This window comes from Eubalaena glacialis, chromosome 2, assembly GCF_028564815.1.
Source record: "Eubalaena glacialis isolate mEubGla1 chromosome 2, mEubGla1.1.hap2.+ XY, whole genome shotgun sequence".
NCBI classification, from domain to species: Eukaryota; Metazoa; Chordata; class Mammalia; order Artiodactyla; family Balaenidae; genus Eubalaena; species Eubalaena glacialis.
Window position 1 is genome coordinate 146,813,366 of NC_083717.1, and position 20,007 is coordinate 146,833,372.

Here is a 20,007-nt window from a genome sequence, read left to right on the forward strand (position 1 = left end):
GGACCTGTCCTCTAGAAGTTAGAGCCTGGTTGATGAGGGGAGACAGACAAACAAATGAACAGTTATACCATGTGACAAGTGAAATACTACCTATTAAAAACTCTGCTATTGCAATTTTTAACAAGAAATTTTCTTTTGTCTCTCCAGAATTCTTGCTGGATGGTAACCTTTGATAAACATAAAAGGCCAACCTTTGTTTTTACTTAGTATCCTTTAAAATTATAGTCTATTTCCAAATCACTGTGACTTCCTACATTTTAATTCTAAGGTCTGGTTTAAACTTTTTGAAGCCATGGATTTAGCCAGTTTACCTAATGTATTGTTTCACTTTTGTTTATGCTCTGTGTCATGCAGTGAAGGGTTTGAGGTGATGTATTACTTAACACGTAAGGCACTTTAATGAACGTGTAGATTCATTAAAATTTTTTTAAATTAGCATTTTTTAATGATATGAATTACATACAATAAAAATAAAGTTCCCAAATTTTAAGTAGATAATTTGATGACTTTTGACAAATGTATATAATCATGTAACCAGTGTCACAATCAAGATAAAGATCATTTTTGTCCTGCCAAAAAGTTTTTTACAGCCATCTTTTAGCCTCTCCCCCACCACCACTTCCTCTCTTCTCTGCCTTTTCCCCTTACCTCCCCATCCCTGACAACTACTCATCTTTAGTTTTGCCTTTTATATAATTTCATATAAATGGAATCATATGGCATCTAGTTTTTTCTTCCTTGCTTTTATATCTGATTTCTTTCACTTAGCAAAATGCTTTTCAGATTCATCCATTTTGTTGCATGTATCAGTAGTTCCTTTTTATTGTTGGGTATTATTCAGTTGTTACAATATGTTTATTCGTTCATCTGTTATTAATGGATATTTGGATTGTTTCCAGTTTGGACCTGTTATGAATGAAATTACTATGAACATTCATGTGTAAGTCTTTGGTGACATATCTTTTCATTTCTCTAGGGCAAATACCTAAGAATGAGATACCTGAGTTGCGTGATAAATGAATTTAGTTTTATGAGAAATTGTCAAATTGTTTTCCAAGGTGACTGTATCATTTAACATTCCCACCAGCGGTGTCTAAGAGTTCTAGTTGCTCCAAATTCTCAGCAAGACTTGGTATTCAGTCTTTTTAATTTTAACCATTCTTGTGAGTGTGTAGTGGTATCTCACTGTGGTTTTTGTTTACACTTTCCTAATGACTAATAATGTGGAGTATCTTTTCAAATCCTCATTTGCCCTTTGTCTGTCTTCTTTGGAGAAGTGGCTATTTAAATCTTTCGGCCATATTTTTAAGAGAATTGTCTTCTGTTAGTTATAAGAGCTACTTATGTATTCTGGATTTAAGTCTTTAATCAGAGAAGTGTTTTAAAAATAGTTTTCTCAGTCTGAGGGTTGCCTTGTCATTTTTGTGTGATTTTCAAAGAGCAGAATTTTTAATTATAAAGAAGTTCAATTTATTTTTTAATGTGTCATGGTTTTATGTGCCCTAAGAAACCCAAGATCACAGAGATCTTCTTCTAGAAGTTTCTGTAAGTTTTATAGTTTTAGCTTTTACATTTGGATCTGTAATCCTTTCAAAGTAATTTTTATATATGCATTGAGGTCATTTTTTTCCTCAAGGATATCTAATTATTCCAGCACCACTTATTGAGAGTTCATTCTCTCACTGAATTGCCTTGGCGCCTTTGTCAAAAATCAAATGACTTTTTATGTATGGCTCAATTTCTGGACTATTTGTCCTATTCCATTGATCTATATGTCCTATTCCATTGATCTATATGTCCGTCTCTAGGCCAATATTATACTGTTTTGATTACTGTTCGTATGCTTTATAATAAGGCTGACAGTCAGCTAGTAAGTCCTCCAACTTTGAATGTGAGTAGTGAGAGCAGACATCCTTGCCTTGTTTCCAATATTAGGGGAAAACCATTCAATCTTTCACCATTAAGTATAATATTAGCTGTAGGCTTTTCATAAACTGTCATGACTTCTTACACTCTTGGAGCAAATAATTTCCACATTGTAGACATATTAATTCAATTGGAAGATGTTTTCGAAAGACTCTTTAGAGGGAATTTCAGGATTTTATCTCCTGAATTTACTGAGACTTTTACTGAAGTTGCAAAGCCAATAGACAACTTACAACTTTCCAAATCTTATATCTGAAAAAGAATTCTCATCCAGCTTTCCCTAGAAAGCCCATGACTAGGACCAACACCATGTTTTCTTAATTCACTCTTCCAAATGAGAAAGTCATGAAGGGAAAGAGGTACTCCTCTCCTAATGACTTTTTGAACGCTTGAATAGTTTTGCCTCTGGATTTAAGATGAGATGATTCCAAGGCAATTGTTGGCAAAATATAGCCTTTTTTTGGTAGGGTTAAGGGAGTAAAATGGCAATGATGCGCTACTGGTTTTACACAACTGTCCCGTCAGGAGTGATGGCTGAGACCTTGGAATAGGCTGCTCATCTGGTTTCTCCAGGATAAAAGTCTATAGGTCAGCCTCAGAACTAGTTGCCTTTCCAGCATGATTAGAGCCATATAAAAAAATCAGTCCTGAGCAGAGGTAGGGTGGTTTCTGTTTTTTGTTTGTTTGATTGGTTTGCTTGTTTGTTTTTAACTCTAACCTTCAAGGCTGAGCTGTGGTTCCATTTTTCATGGAGGATTAACCCTGTTAGTGTAGGGCCAGGTGTAATTCTGATTTCCTTCCTCCACACCCTTTAAAAACCAGACTTGAAGTCTTCCTCACAGCATTAGAGGATGATTACTGTAAGAAGGAATGCTCTCTTTTGGCAGTATGCAGGGGGAATGCACAGCACAGAACCAGAAAATCCAATGAACAGGTAGGTCAAATGGGCTATTTAGTGACTTACTCTATTGGGTTTTGTTGACTTCACACACCAAGGAGCCCAGAGGTTCACTGTTAAGTGGCTTTTATTTCTATTCCCTTTGGAATATGTGGGTAATAATTGAGTAGACCTTGGTTTTTATCTTATTTCAAAACCCTAGTTGAGAAGAGTTCCAGAAATAAGGCCTGTGTATTAGTATATGGGAAATAGAATGTTAGCACATAGGTAAGTACCACTGGAAAATCAGATTTCACACTTGATAGAACTGGAAAATTCATGGTAGTTGTCTTCCAGAAGCTAAGGGAATTCAACACTGGATGGCAGGTAGAGGAGAGCCAGCTTCTGATTGATGATTCCCTTGGGAAAAACCTAAGACCGCAACCCTGGCTCCCAGTGGAGTTCCCCATAGCAATCTTAGCAGTCTTGGATTCATGTTTCTCCAGAATGACACAAGCCACTTCTGTCTCCTTAGAGTAGATTGGCTAATAATTTGATGATGCCCCAGAGGAATGGGGTGGGGGAGGTGGGGTGGGGGGGGTGGAAGTGGGTGGCAAGATGTTTTTAAAGTTTAGATTGTTAGTCTCTGGTTAATGGTAACTGAAAGCTTTGTCAGGAATGAGTGTCTTTTAATGTGTTGGAGATGTATCCCTGCATGACAATAGCAATGATAAATATTTTGTAAAGCTATAATAAAGAAGTCATACATATATCTAAAAAAGACAAAAACTAATTCAAAAAGATACATGCACCCCAATGTTCATAGCAGCACTATTTACAATAGCCAAGACATGGAAGCAACCTATAAGCATCCACTGACAGATGAATGGAAAAAGAAGATGTGGCATACACATACACACACACACACACGTACATACACACAATGGAATATTACTCAGCCATAAAAAAGAATGAGATAATGCCTTTTCCAGCAACATGGATGGACCTAGAGATTATCATACTAAGTGAAGTAAGTCAGACAGAGAAAGACAAATATATAATATCAATTATATGTGGAATCTAAAAAAAATGGTAAAAATAACTTATTTACAAAGTAGAAACAGATTCACAGACATAGAAAACGAAACCATGGTTACCGAAGGGGAAAGGGGAGGGATAAATTAGGAGTTTGGGATTAATAGATACACACTACTATATATAATATGGATAAACAACAAGGATTTACTATATAGCAACGGGAAGTATATTCAATATCTTATAATAACCTATACTGGAAAAGAATCTGAAAAAGAATATATATATAAAAATAACTGAATCGCTTTGCTGTACACCTGCAACTATCACAAAATGGTAAATCAACTATATGTACTTCAGTTTAAAAAAAAGAAGCCATATATAAAACAAACATTTATCATTTCCCTTAAGGATTTTTCAAACTGTAAATCAGAGTTCTAAGGAGGGTTTTTAATGATTAAAATAATCATTATTTTTCTCTGACTTTTTAAATTGGTATTTTCAGACGTCTTTTATATTTATGTGACAGTTTTGTTTCTAACTTACATATTCACAGCCAAACCCCTAAAGGGATGTTAAATAAGACTTTTGTAGCATTATAAAGCCCCTTTAGAATGTCCAGAAGAATCTTTTACTTGGAAGTCTGTAGACTGTGCTTTTGATCTTTTACTGTAGAGGGTGCCTGGCCCTGTGAGTCTCACTGCACACCATTCTGCACGTTTGACACATGCACAGTATGTGTGCGTGTGTGAGGGTGTGGCCCGGTAATGCTGCTTGTTTGGGTGTGTCCGGTTAAAACAATTTCAGCCCATAATTTATATGTATAAGTGTAAAAATTGGATTCTTAGCATTTCAAAGTCTTTTTCTGGCTTCATAAACTTTTTTTTTTTACATATAATTCTACAACTCTTAGGATAAAAGGCAGGTTTTACTAGCATTTGGGTATGTTTACTTTAGTGAATCATTTTAACATGTTTCTTAACTTTCTATTTAAATATATGAAATATGAACTCTGAAAAGAGACTAGTTTAAATTGTTTTCTACGCATGGGAGTTTTTGAATAGAACTTAGAGAAGAAAAATTCTGGAAGGAAAACACACCAGCTGCCTAAAACTACCTGGTATCATCTTGGCCCAGTCATTCTCTCTAAGTGTCAGTTTCTTAACCTATAAAATTAAGGATTTGGACTGAACCATCTTGAAGATCTGATTCAGTGGTAAGGTTTTCATTTGATTGTACTTTATTGCATTACTTTTTCATTTAGTAGTAGATAGAAACCCATGCATAATCCACTGTCGACTTAAAGGAAAACACACAACATGAGAGTTGTGAGTTTAAGTTTTATTCCGTTAAGTTTTATTCTCACTGGGGACTATATAGCCCAGGAAACAGCCACTCAGTAGCTCTGAGTTAACTGCTCCGAAGAGGTAGGCGAGGAGCCAGTATGTATATGAATTTTGGGGCTAGGAAATACAGGTAGTCAAGCATACATCTTGGTAAAAGATTACTACTAATCACAAAGAACAGATATCACAAGTTAATGATTCTAGTGCTTTTCTATGTATGGGAAGATGCAAGAAGCTGGGGTCTTTGAAATTCTTCCTGAGATTTGCATCTAACTATCTAGGAGCTTGTTTATCTAAAGCACAGAATGCCTCATCCTGTTTTTTCATCCTGAATTCCTTTCAAGATGCATTGTTGGTTAGTGACTACGTGGGTTGTGACTTAACCCTTGTATAACTGGTTGTTACATATCTTTTTAAAGTTTAATCAGTAGTATGTGATTATTCACAGCATTTTAACATCAGTACCTCTGACTTTAACTTTTCTAAATTGCGAAATACACACATAGAATGTCTATGTGCATTTTAGAATAGAATTGCGAAATACACACATAGAATGTCTACGTGCATTTTAAACAGTGATAGTTATAAAAGAACACCATTGTATTTACCACGAAGCTTAAGAAAAAGACTATTTCTGTAGCACCTTTGAAGTCCCTGACCCTTTCCTGAAGACATTCCCTACCTCAGCCTCCCCCGCCCCTCAGTACCACTATTACAATTTTGAGGTTAATTGTTCATTTCCCTTTCTTTATAGTCTCACCGCATATATATGTATCCCTAAATGAATCATTGTTTGGTTGCCCGTTTCTGAACTTGTTATTCATAGAAAAGAATCATAGCGTGTATAGTCTTCTGCAACTTGACTTTTTTTGTTCAACACTGTTTTTGAAATTCATACTTGTTAATGTGTAGCTGTAGTTCATTAATGTTCGGTGCCGAATTGTGTTAATGTACCGTACTTTATTTACCTATTCTACTGCCAGTGGACTTTTGCATTTCCAGCTTGTATGTTTATTTCATTCTTGTTATTAAGAACCATTTCATGACACGTAAAATCCTTTTGTAGTGTTATAAGAAAGCTAGCAGCTTCCCAAACGCTTAATTCAATCTTTAAAGAGCTCCATATATTACCACCAGATAATGAGAATTTCACAGCAAAATTATTATCTAGAAAGCTGCAGTTCTGTGTCAGAGGGAATTGAATGCAAGTCCCATGAATGAAGGAATCAGAGATTTCATTGTGGAAATTAGAAGCAGATGCTTCTAAGTTGGAGGATTTTCCCTGAGAACAGCACTTTTTGTTGGCGATGTCATGCTAGAAATTCATCTTGGTTGAAAGGAATTTTTGCCCTGGTTGCTAAACCGATATGACTTTTGAATACAGATGGCTATGAAAAAATGAAGTTTCAGTGGTTTAAAATTTATGAATTTTTACCATTGCCTTTGTTCTTCTTGTTGGTTGCTTATCTAGCATCTGCCTTCATCTCCCAACTTCCCATGTTTTTGTTTTGATGTCCATGTACTTCAGGGGAAGTTGATCCCACCTCTAGCTCTGGAGGTGGGCCCTGGGAGGCTTCAGCTAATCTAACTATTCCATGCTCCTGCCCAGCGATAGGGGGCTTGTAGCCTAAGACATCCAGTCAGAGTGAGTATCAGTACTCTTGTTTGCCTCTACATTCTGGTTGATTTGGCTACTCTGAGAGATGCCAGCCCTGAAGTGGAGTGATTCCAAGGTGCCAGGAAGAAACTTGGTCCTGGATGACATGTTAAACTACTACATCAAACCAGCCACAGGCTTACCCATCCTACTTCTAGGCTTCCAGTTACTTTAATTTTTATAAATTCCCCTTATATCATTTAACTAGTTTAACTATCAGTAGTTAACACTTATATAGTGTCTACCATATGCCTTATAACTCCCTTTAAAGTAGATACAGTTATTATTTCCATTCTAAAGATATGGAAGCTGAGATGTAGCGAGGTGAAGAGACTTGTCCAAGGTCATACAGCTAGTAAATAGTCAAAGAGTCCAACCCAGGCAATGTGGCTTCAGAGTCCAAGTTCAATTTGGATATCTTGGGTACTTGCAACTTAGTGCATCCCAACCAATGTATCTTTATATATGTTTGCTTAACCTGATACACATGGGGAAAGTTGGCTTAACCTGATACACATGGAGACTTTCCTAAAAACTGTACTTTGTTGACAGTATTGACATTACGTTTGTCCACTAAATTTAAAGACAAGAAAAAAGGTGCCCTCTTTCACCTATAATTAACATACAGAAAATATTCAGGAAGCTGTGACCAATACTGACTCCCATTGCTGGGGTGAGGGGAGTGCTTCTTAAAGAACCTAATTTTAATCTTAATTTTTAGGGAATTCATTCACATTTCTGGTGACTTTCTAAATAATTTAGTCAACATACCTTACTGGGTGCCTGTTACAGACCCAGTACTACTCCAGGCATTAGAAACATAGAGATGCTGGCAGAGCCTATCCTTGAGGAGGTTCCAGTGCTCTTTGGGGAGACAGACTTGCCAACAAGTACAAAGGTGATAAAAGTGCAGGAGAAACGCCCCTCAGCTGCCTACTGATGTGGAGACGTGCTTCACAGACCAGTGTCTTGAGTTTTCCAGGGAGAATGAAGATTCTTTGCTTTTGTTCTTTTGGAGGTGGGTGGAATAATAGGCAAGGGAGGATATTATAGGCAGAGGAAACACCATGGTCAAAAGCATGGAAATATGAGAGCAAGACTTGTTCAGGGAACCATAAGGAAAAGAATTTCATTAATATATAAAACGTGAGTTGGAGAATGGCCACACTGAGGAAGGAGGGGACCTGATGGTGAAAGATTGCTGTGCCTCAGAGTTCAGATGCTATCCTGTGGAGGTGCTGTAGCCCTGAAGAATGTGAGCTGGGGTGTGATATGCAAGATCGGATGTACAGTTTAATGAGGTCACCCTGGCAGCATTGCGGGGGTGGTAGATTTAAACAATGAGAAAAGACAGAACATTTAGAAATCCAAGTGAGAACACAATGAGGAGGTATGGCAGGGGAGAAAGCCACTAGAATGATAGACTAGACAGAAGGAAGGGTTTTCTTTTCCTTACTAAGGTTATTTTTTAAATGTATATATAGCAACTAAGTCTATCCCAACCTTTCAACCATTGAGGATCACTTGTTATCCTTCTCTCCCACCTTCCTTGGCTTTAGATTTGGAAAAATTGTCTATCAAAATAAATTTAAGTCATTTGTTTTCACTTTTTTAATCTGGCAGGTAAAACTAATTGTGCTATGAAAATAAGCACTTAAAAATGACATTAAAGTTACTTAAGTGAATGCTCTTTTAACTTCCCTTGAGATATCACCATGGGTACATATGCCAATTTTATTAGACTTTTTGAAATATTTAAAATAACTCTAAAGATTCCCATTACTTCTTTTATGAACTCCAGGAGGGAAGCCATTGTAATTGTTGATTAAAAGAATTATGCTTATAACTGTTCTGTTTAGGGAGAGTATACCAGAATGGTGCTTTGCAGAAATATGTTTTTAATCTCAAGCGTTTAAAAAAAAAAAGTGGTGGTTTTATTTCCCCAGGTATCACGTTATCATTACCCTTTGCTTTGCCTCTATAATTGAGTGAATAAAGTGAGTATGGTCATAGAAAATAATGTCAAAGAAGGGGAAAATTCAAAGGTCTGGGAGTCAGAATACCACAGTGTGCAAAACCATTGCCAGAGCTAGAGGAGGTGATTGGTTGCATTAACTTAGAACACAAGTTTGAAAAAAACGACCCACTGTATGATGTCCCAATGAGCCAGAAGCCTCTCAGGGTACTGAAGAAAGTGCCTTAAGATGCAGGGGAGCGCCAAGACCTGATGTCATCCATCTGGCCTTTGCTGGGGCATGGAGTGGGCGGGGGGTGGGCAGTCCTCTCTCCTGCCTCCCCTCCCGGGGCCTTAACTGTGTCGCTTTCCACCCTTGCAGTTCTTCCTTCTTCTCCCAACCGCATACAAGTCATTCCTTTCCCTCCATGAAATTGGCCTGAATGCTGCACTCCACTCAGGTCTCAGTCTTTTCTCAAATCCCACAACCATTATGTTACCGCACAGTTTAGCATTTAACTTAAAATACAATTGTATTACTTTCTATTGTTTCTACTGTTAATTTCAGCCTTTCAGAGAGATTATAAGGTCTCTAAGGGCCAGAATTTAGAAATGGTATGAGAGACAAAAAGTAGTAAACTTTAACAAAGTGTTATAGGGCTCAAATGCCAGTTGGCTTATGACTGTTCATGGACTAACAGAATATTTGCAATCTTTTTCTTTCTTTTTTTTCTCCCTACCTCTTAGATTTAGAGGCTTTCTTTACTTTATTCCTGCAAGTTCTGTTCTAAAAACATATAGTGAAACAGGGTAATTTTTGGCTGTAGTGGGTATTTGTGATTTGGGGGGAATGTGCTCAGTAAATGGTGTTTTTTATTATTGATGTTATTTTTGATATAAAATAATTTACTAATCCATTGCTGTTGTTAGACTATTTAGATTTTTTTTCCAGTTTTTACTCTGATGGATAATGGTTCCTTAAGTACATTTGATCAAAAGTGTGGTGCTCTGTTTGAATTATTTCCTTCTTATACATTTCCCAAGGTTGGCTTACTGGGTCGAAAGGTATGAACATTTTTAGGCTTCCTACTAGAGTCATGTTGGTCATAGTGATTTACAATGCTAACTACAGCTTATGAGTACATCCATTTCACTCATTTTTCTCCTTATTGCAATACAAAGCTTCCTTGCCTATCTTTCTTATATTCTCCCTTGTCTATAGCCAAGGACTAGCCATATAATTTTATTCATTAGAGTATGATAAGCATTACTTGGCACCAGTTCAAGTCCACTTTAATTGGAAGGTTCTTTCCATTCCCAGCCTCAATGTGCAGCAAATCTCATTGGTTAAATACAAAAATGAAATAATTTATTAGCTACTAACAGGAGAAAAATACTATGTCTTGCAAAACTCAAGGTATGATTAATGACAGAATAGATAGATTAGAACCAACACATATTACCAAAAAGCAATTCCTCCACTTGCTTTCCATGATAGGAAGTCAGTAACATTACCTAGTAGTAAATGAGTAACCCAATTAATAATCTTCCCAACAATTCCATTTCAGAGGTGAGAAAAACGGACACAAGGAAGTGAAGAGACTTGCCCAAGGGCATCCAAGTGGCAGGTGTCAGAGCTGGCATCCAAATCGGAGCAGTCAGGCTCCAGAGTCCAAGCTTAAGCAGCACATTATATTGCCTCTTTCCTAACTTAAACTTTCCATTGATACAATAGCTACATTTCGCGTGTAGTTATCATTTGTATTATATGTACATATTTATGTACATATTTACATACATATGCTATTTATGTAAAAATATGTATGTATACTTACATATTTAAAATAAATACATATATTTACATATCTGCAAACTTGTCATACAATAACTATATATTATAATAACTGCATTTCAAGTGACATACACAGCTACTTATATAGTGTGTGTAGTGTAATAATGTTACAGTCAGGTTATGGTCCATACTAGATTGCATTTGGTAATTAGCTTAATGATTTTCCCCTTACCAATTTTTGCAAAATTGCTACAACTATACTATAAACTGACCAATTCCGAAATTATATATCAACGATGCTTTCTAGCTATTTTGTTTGCAGAAAAAGCATTTTTTTGCAGCTACTGTAATTTATTTTAAGTGGAAAACATAATAAAAGCATATTCAGCACAATTCTGTAAAAACACATAGTGGTCTTTAATAAGAGAGGATTATTCACCCACAAATTAGTATTCCAGATGAGATATTCTCTTGTTGCTGAAAACTACTGTTATGAATTAATTACCCTGTATACTTTGTTTGCCTTGAATGAATTTATGCATTATACCCATAAATCACTTGCTGTATGTAATGATCTTAGAGAATGATGGTATCTGACCAGCAACTCAACCACCTAAACTTTTCATCTACTCAGATTTTTTTCCTGCCTCTCAGGTCTTCTCTGCTAATGGTGAATATTCATCATAGAGAATATTCTCCTTTGTTTTAGAATCGAGAAAAGCTTTAAAACTTAGGGCAATGTTTTTTTCAAGTAAATATTGATGTGGGTAGCCAGTGATAGTAGGCATTCAGTGAATTGATGAATGAATGTATCAAGCAGTATATCAGCTTGTTTGGATGGGCTGTATTCAGAAAGACTCATTCAGTTGCAAGTGGCAGAATTAGCTGAAGAGAATGAATAATTTATTCACTCACATATGGAAATTCCTAGGGGTAGTTTCTGGCTTCAGACACAGCTGGTTGTAGCAGCTCAAATGATGTAACGAGGATGCTTTCTGAGCTTCTCTTTTATCTGTGATGTCTTCCTTCTTCACGAAAGTTCTTACCATGTAAAGATGATTGCCAGCAGCTCCAGGCTCATATCATTCTCACAAATAGCAATCCAAAGAGAGGAGAAGCCCTCTCCATTTGTATACTTTTTTATGGAGGAATTCTGGCCTTGCTTGAGTTATATGTTCTTCCTTTAGACCAAGCACTGTGACTGAAGATGACGTACCCTGTTTGGCCAGCCTTGAGTCACATCCCTACCCTTCCAGAGTAGAGTATACACTGTGATTGATAGCTCCACTAGAAATATCTGGGATGGGAGAGGGACACTCCCCAGTGGAGAAATGGTACCAAGCAGATGAAAACAGATGTTTTTTTACATTCCATCCTTTGGTCAACAAGCACACACATTTGAACCTATACACTCATACATACTTTGTCTTTTTCAATACGTAAAATTTCAGAGGAATTACCACCTTATATAATACAGCTGTCCCATTTACAACCAACAGTAGACTTAACTTCTCCACCCCAAATAGACATCCCAAAGTTTAGCCCTGATGCTGCCTCTGGCTCTAAACTCTAGATCTCTAGGTGATATGTATTTTTGTCAATCAGTTGTAGATGTGTCTTCTCATGAGCTGGCAACTCATGACTGTTATTTTAACGAGCATCCCCCCAACAACCTGATATCTAGTACTTTATGTCCATTGTCTCATTTAATCTGACCAATAATCCTAGTAGGCCAGTAGTACGTATTTTACAGATGAAGAGTCAGGCTCACAGATCAGGTTCCTTGCCCGAGTTCATACAGCTCTTACTGTAGAATCTAGGTAGGATTCAGGTTTGTCTGATTGGGGAGGTTAAGTCTATCTTCTTAATCAGTATTCTGTCCATATTGGGAGGTGATATTCAGCTTTTCAGTCCCTCCTTTATCTACTAGAACAATGGTTAGAGGTGGGAAAGAGACAGAAACAAAAGAGTCTGATGTTCTTTCCAGAGGGTTTGGCTCCAGATAGCTGATAGATGTCAGCTACTTTCTTTTTTAGATAAAACAGTAACTGCAAAAGAGGCCATAAAATGTTCAATTTACTTACTCTTTTTAAAAAAAATATATTTATTTATTTTTTTAAAATTTTTGGCTGTGTTGGGTCTTCGTTGCTGCGTGCGGGCTTTCTCTAGTTGCGGCGAGTGGGGGGCCACTCTTCGTTGTGGTGCGCGCGCGGGATTCTCATTGTCGTGGCTTCTCTTGTTACGGAGCACGGGCTCTAGGCGTGCAGGATTCAGTAGTTGTGGCACGCGGGCTCAGTAGTTGTGGCTCACGGGCTCTAGAGTGCAGGCTCAGTAGTTGTGACACACGGGCTTAGTTGCTCTGTGGCATGTGGGATTTTCCTGGGCCAGGGATCGAACCTGTGTCCCCTGCATTGGCAGGAGGATTTTTAACCACTGTGCCACCAGGGAAGCCGTACTTACTCTTAAAATTATATGAGGAAAATAATTCTGTGGATCCAAAATGACCCTTGTAAGCAAATGACTCTTACTTAAGAAAGAAAATATTCTCGTAATACAGAGAGCATACAGACAAATTGAAAATCAGGTATCACTTGTTTCCAGGTCAGTTTTTATATTTCTAGATACTGGGATCAAAATATAGGACTTGCCAGCAACAAGAACCTGGTAATAATGGAAGTCTACTTACATGAGAAGTTTGGCAATATACTCCATTAAAAATTGAAGTTTCAAGAAGGCTAAACTTCAAAGTGGTTCTGAAGCTAGAGGCCATTAGACATTCAAGATGTTGAAAAATTTGACTTCAAGGTTCAATCCAGATTTCTGAGTTTGGAACTTAGTTGCAAACTAAGTTGCAAACTTAGTTCCAACCTTTAGTTGGAAAATGTTTATTTGGTAAGAATTATACTACTACCTAAAAAATAGCTGGATGGTAAAAGTAGCCCATAGTGACTCAATAAGGAAACTTGTTCTCAACAATTGGTTCTCAACAGTGGGTGATTTTGCCCACAAGTTGACATTTGGCAATGTCTGGTGATATTTTGTGTTGTCACAACTGGGGGGTGGGGGGATTCTCCCTACATTTAGTGAGTAGAGACTAGAGATGCTGCTGAACATCCTGTAATGCACAGGACAGCCCCTCACTACAATGAGTATTTGGCCCCATAATGTCAATAGTGCCAAGGTTAAGAAACCCTGCTGTATAATCTTCCTTGTCCAAGGACATGTGTGTAGTAAGCCAAACAACCCACTTTTAATGAGCATGTACTATGTTCCTGCCATTGGAGATTAAAATACACACACACACTCTCACACACACATACACACATAGCTAGTGACCCTGCTCTAAGAAGATCTGAATAGAGGAGATAGACAAGAAAAATAACAACTACAAGTTAGTGAGTCATCCATGAGGCAGAACTTTAACGGAGCATGAACTAGTCCAGGGCCAGCTCAGATTCAAGAGAAGGGGAAACAGATCCCGCCTCTCCATGGGAAGCATGGCAAAGAGTTTTCAGTTTTCTTTAATATACCATAAGTACTAAACATCAGCACTTGGCACATAGTAAGTAAATGTTAGCTATAATTAGTGCTATTATTTTACCTTTTCTGAAGAGTAAGTGAGCCTTGGCATTTACTGTCCCTCTACTTGGAAAACTCTTCCCTGGGATGGATGGATGGATGAAAGGAAATAAGGAAGGAAAGGAGGAAGGGAGGGAGGGAATAAATTACATCCCCTCTCTTAGTTCTGGTATCTGCTAAAACATCAACTTGTCAGAGATGCTTCCCCTGGTTACCGTGTATGAAATAGCAGTCCACACTACCACATTATCTTCATCAACTCTCTCACCTACTCTGGGTTTATTTTTCTTCATAGTACATGTCACCATCTACGTTATATTGTCTGTCTCCATTAGAGTGGAATATTTGTTTTGTTCATTGCTGTGTACTCAGCACTTACAACAACACGTGACACATAGTAGGTGTTTAATGCATATATGCTGAATGAATGAATGAATAAGTGAACAACAACAACAAGCCAACTAATTTTACCAAAGGCATTTTGGTATCACTTTAAGGATACCATTCATTAAAAGACCATGTCCTTTTTTTCCAAAATGATCTTAGCTACAGTATTCATATACCTAATGCTGTCATCTATTATGTCTTTTCATAAGAAATGCCCATTGAAGTCTGTGTGCTCTTGGGAAGCAGGGACAATGTCATCATCTTAAGCGTCTTGGCCCTGTTATATCCCTAACTAGATGGTGAATTCATGGGTATAGGGGCACATCTTCTATTGCTTTTGTGTTCTGCTTTTCACCAAGTAAATACTACAGTGCTGTGTGTGTAACTTGAGTTTCATTAATGTGTAGTGATTAAATTAAAAGATAGGGCTCTCTGCAATCCAGTTTTTCAAGATAATGTTTGCCTTGTTTTTGTTAGGTAATAGAGATACCTTATTGACTGTTGAAATATGCCTATTAGCCATGCTTGCATTATAGTAATTTTCTTATCAAATTAACCACCTGTTCACTTTTTTTAGGGCGACAATCTCAGAATTGAGAATCCTCCTTTGCCTCCATTCAAAGTGAGACTATACATGTTGTATGGGTAGGAAGTTTCTGGTGACCTAGGGTTTTTTTTTAATAAACTTTTTAACTTTAGAATACGTTTAGATATACAGGAGTTACAAAGATAGCACAGAGTTCCTCTATACCCCACAGGTACCCACTTTCCCTGTTGTTAACCTCTTACATGAGTGTGGAACATTTGTATTGAACCAGCATTGATACATTATAATGAACTAAAGCCCATACTTTTATTCCAGGGTGACCCAGTTTTAAAGGCTACATCCAATAATTTCTAAAAAATGAAAATCAATATTGAATGTCCATACTAGATGGTAGCTTCCTGATTCTTAAAAGAAATGAAGTAACTTTGTAACCAATGGGGCTTATCAGGAAGTAAGGAATTTACAATAATGTGGGTTTAAAATTCAAGTGGGGAAATCTTATAGCTTAACATTTTATTTGTAAGTTGGGTGTTTGTAAAGATGGCAGGATGGGGTTTGATCAGTATTTAAGCTGTTTTGTTGTTGTCTGGGAAATATGGTACTATAACATGGTTTGTTCTTCATAGATAATCTATCCCAAGATGACTGAACAGACAAGGGCTGCCCTGGAGTAGGAAACGTGCCCTCCTGGGACTGAGTTGGGATTTAGCTTAGGATACAGAGTAAGTAGCCAATGGCTCAGAGGCTAAATTCTACGATTAAAATTGGTTTAAATTTAGTCGAATTCTTTCCCCCAGGACTCTCCAACTTAAGATTAAATCTTATACTGAAGCACATTAGAGATATGGGTATTTTGCTATTTCAGTGGAACCTTTTAATCAGCTTTAATGCAGGCCTGGGTAAAGTAAAATCTTAATACTATCTCTCTTTCAGGGCTTTTCTAGTTTGCTATCCTCAAAGCAGAAAAAGCAGCAATGAAGCAGCACTGCTTCTTAAACACTCTGCTTTTATTAAATTTTCTTCAATAATCCTCTTCTAGTCTTTTTTTTTTAATACTGCACTATCTGAACCATAAACAAACTAGTAAATAAAAGTCATATCCATGAAATTTTAAAATTATTTTAATGAGGCTCTGGAAACATCCCAAAACTCAGAAGATATTTTCCCCTAGTTTATTTTGTAAATTCTAGAAATTAGGTCAGTAGAATTATCCCCCTTTAATTAGTTTAATTAGAAATGGAAAATTATATGAGTAACTCAATTTGAAGTATAGGTTTGAATAATTATACTGAGATTAATATCATTTAAGGGTTTGAATTTAAACAAGTTACATTTAATCATAGCTTATAATTTCTTGAAAAGATTTTAATGTCAGAGAAGAGGCCTAAATGTTGGAATATATCAATTCATAGGGAAAAATTTTGCCATGAAATATAATATTTGACAATGAAATTGTTTCAGAACTGTATTTCTCAGGTGGTATGCCTGAGAATATTATTCTACAGGACCTTAATAGATTTTTCTTGTGGGGAGGGGGGAAATATTCTGAGCCCAAGTAAGTTTGAGAATTATTAAGTTAAATTTAAGAAGTTGCCCATAGGACTTCTCAGAGCCTTCAGTGCTTTCTGAATTGCTAAGAGAGGGTATACAGGATATCCTGTTTCCTCACCTAGTTACATTTTTAAGGAAAACATTCTGAGTACACAAATTTGACCTGATTTAGGAATTCATACCTTTGAAAATGTTGAGGACTTTTTTTTTTTTAGTTATAGTGATGATGTGTGCTATATTTCACATATGTTGCTTATCCCTAATTCTGTACCTCAAGATATTTTCCCAGTGTCTTCTATGAAGGTGTTATATCCAACCCTCTGCTCAGCAACTTCTTTCTGTTAGCTAAAGTGTTGTTTCCATATGTGACTGCATATCAGAAATACTTGGGGAGCTTTTTTAAAAGATTAAGATTCCTGGGCCCTGACCCTGGAGATTATGAGTCAGTAGCAATGTCACTGTGCTCAGGATTCTGTATTTATTACAAACACCTAGGTGATTCTGATGCAGCCGACACTGGTCCTCCAATTGGTGCGTCAGAACTGTTAAACTAAAAGTGTGCGTTCTGCAGATGGACGATTGGATTTGGAGTGCAGTTAGTTTGTGGTCATAGAACACGTGGGCTAACCATCCCATGCTGGAGAGAACTATAGCACTGACCTCTGGTGACCCTGTAGGGTGATGTACTGGCTACAACCTAATGTGAAACAATTGCTATTATGCTTTAAGAAAAGCAGAATACTCCTAAGGGGCTTTTGGTCACCTTCCTAATAAGGAAATACTTACTGTATATGTTTTTACTTAGTTTGAGTAGCTCCCTTGTGGATGGTATTTCATTCATACTTTAAAAAGAAATACTAGTTTATATTTACTCATGGTGCCATCTAAGAATATATTCTGTCCCGTCTTCCTGCTGATAACAGATGGACATTGAACCTTAAGCAAATAAGCCTCATGTATGCTTTGATTTATGTCAGCAGTGATAATAGCTCTTCTATTAAAACTGTATGGTTATACTTTCTGCCTGAAAATTCTTACATATCCTACAAATGTAGCTGGAAAGGAACAATATAAATAATTACTAATGGTTTGACAGACAAACAGTCTTAACATACCTTGGTTGAATCGTGTTATATTAGCAATAATATATGAAACACTAGACACATTCATTAAAAATAGGAAATACCCACCATTGTTTTAAAATTATTCTTCAAGGTCTTGCCAATGCAATGAGACATGAAACAAATAAAAGTGTGATTATTGAAAATTGGCGATAACGTCTTCATTACTTGCAAACAAAATTGTATACACTGAAAATCTGAGAGAAGTTAAAAAATAAAATGACATGGTTTAATAAACTGATTACATATGAGAGGTATCCAAAATCCACGGTATACAAATATAGTTTATACAGTCATGTTATTTCTGTGTATTAACTGGTTGGTGAAATAACATATAGAAAAATTAAGTTTGCATTGTCAGGTTAGAGAATCAGAAGAGAGAGCAGCACCATAAAAACTCAGGAAGAAAAAAGTTGGAAGGAGGGCTTAACAACCTCAGTAAGTGTTGTACATAGAGAGATCAATCAAAATGAATCCTATGGATTCTCTTGATGGTCTAGAGATCACTGGCTTCCTGTAGCAAAGCCATGCTGATGAAGAGAAGGAAGTGGAAGCCAGACCTCAGTGGTTGAAGAAGGAAAATAATGTAATAGCCAGGACATTTATTTGAGTTTGATTGTAATGGAAGAAAAAAAGAAAGAGATTGATAAATTTTGTTGTTGCAATTTTGTCATTTTGTTTGTTTATTCCAGAACCCTTCATTTTCTCCCATGTGAGACTGGAAACTTCTCAAAGGCAGGCTTCTGCTTCTGTGAGCCCTGTAGTACACAGTACTGCCTTAAATGTAGAGGGTTTATGTTTAATTCATGACTGTGAATGAAAGGTTTTTTTTTTAATAGTTATTTTATTTATTTATTTTCCTTATTTTTGGTTGCGTTGGGTCTTAGTTGCAGCACACGGGATCTTCATTGAGACATTTGGGGTCTTTCATTATGGCGCTCAGCCTTCTCTCTAGTTGTGTCCTGCAGGTTTTCTCTTTCTAGCTGTGGCACGCCGGCTCCAGGGTGCATGGGCTCTGTAGTTGAGGCACGCCGGCTCCAGGGTGCGTGGGCTCTGTAGTTTGAGGTACGCGGGCTCTCTCGTTGAGGCGTGTGAGTTCAGTAGTTGTGGCGCGCGAGCTTAGTTGCCCTGCGGCATATGAGACCTTAGTTCCCTGACCAGGGATTGAACCCGCATCCCCTGCATTGGAAGGCGGATTCTTTACCACTGGACCCCCAGGGAAGTCTCTGAAAGTTTTAAAACACTTGATAGCGGGCAAAGCACAGAGTACGTTTCTGTGCATTCTCATTGATTAAGCGAGGGAGCCCTCACTGTGAGACGTGCTGTACCTGCGCCAACAAGACTAGCCGTGCTGCTGCTCCTCTCCTCGTCTCTCTCCTCGTCTCTCTCCTCACCAGCCTTACCGCCTTTATTCACAGCCGCCTTTTGGGCTTTTGTTACAGCTATGAAACCCACGTAGTCGAACGTCATGATGCTTGTTCTGTAGGGCGTGTGATGAGGAGCAGAGTTTGGCTTTGGAGTGCTCGGAACCAGAGGAATTGCCGAGGACTCGGAGCCCAGCCCTGATCCCTAGAGAGCCCACAACACAATGAACAAATTGAACTTCCATAACAACAGAGTCATGCAAGACCGCCGGAGTGTGTGTATTTTCCTTCCCAACGATGAATCTCTGAACATCATCATAAATGTGAGTAGATCCCACTTTAGAAATGTTTAAATGATGGTTTCCCACCAGTGACCACATTCAAATTATGAGTTGGCTAAGGATGAAATCATTACAGAATGAGACCATTAATAATGTGGGAGAATTGGGGTAGTAAAGTGGTCTACACAGGTATAAACTTTGAATTATGGCTTAAGTTCAGCTGCTTTCAGCATCCTCTTGTCTGGTAAAATAAGAGAATTTTGGTTATTATATTATAGAAAAATGAACACTTTGCTATTTTTAAACCCTTATTGAAATATAATTTTTATGGATATCTGAGTTTGCTTTTTAAATACTTTTGAGTTGTCAACCTACACACGTGAAATGGTAATACACAATTGCTAGCTTTTTAACATGCGCTTGATCATTGTTTTAATAGTAACCTGTAGCCTAAGTCTAGCCAATTTCAAGAATAGGCTGTGTATTTGAGTACTAAACTGTTGCTTATGGTTCATGAGTCAGAGTTAACTCTTTTAGTTAACCTGGACATTGAGGAATATGATACTTTTTTTTATTTTTTACTTTTAAAG

At 37.2% G+C, this 20,007-nt stretch overlaps 1 protein-coding gene across 4 annotated transcripts in view; it reads left to right on the forward strand.

Annotated features, from left to right (window-relative positions):
* FRMD6 (FERM domain containing 6) overlaps nucleotides 1-20,007 on the forward strand; it is a 73,917-nt gene that overhangs the window by 22,076 nt on the left and 31,834 nt on the right. For 2 of the 4 annotated variants that reach the window (XM_061182545.1, XM_061182548.1), the window contains exon 2: nucleotides 19,215-19,459. In XM_061182545.1, coding sequence (XP_061038528.1) covers nucleotides 19,361-19,459 — 99 coding nt within the window. In that variant the 5' untranslated portion in view covers nucleotides 19,215-19,360. Of the gene's footprint in view, nucleotides 1-15,749; nucleotides 15,823-19,214; nucleotides 19,460-20,007 lie in introns of those variants that run through there. The other 2 variants (XM_061182546.1, XM_061182547.1) reach the window with 2 other exon arrangements.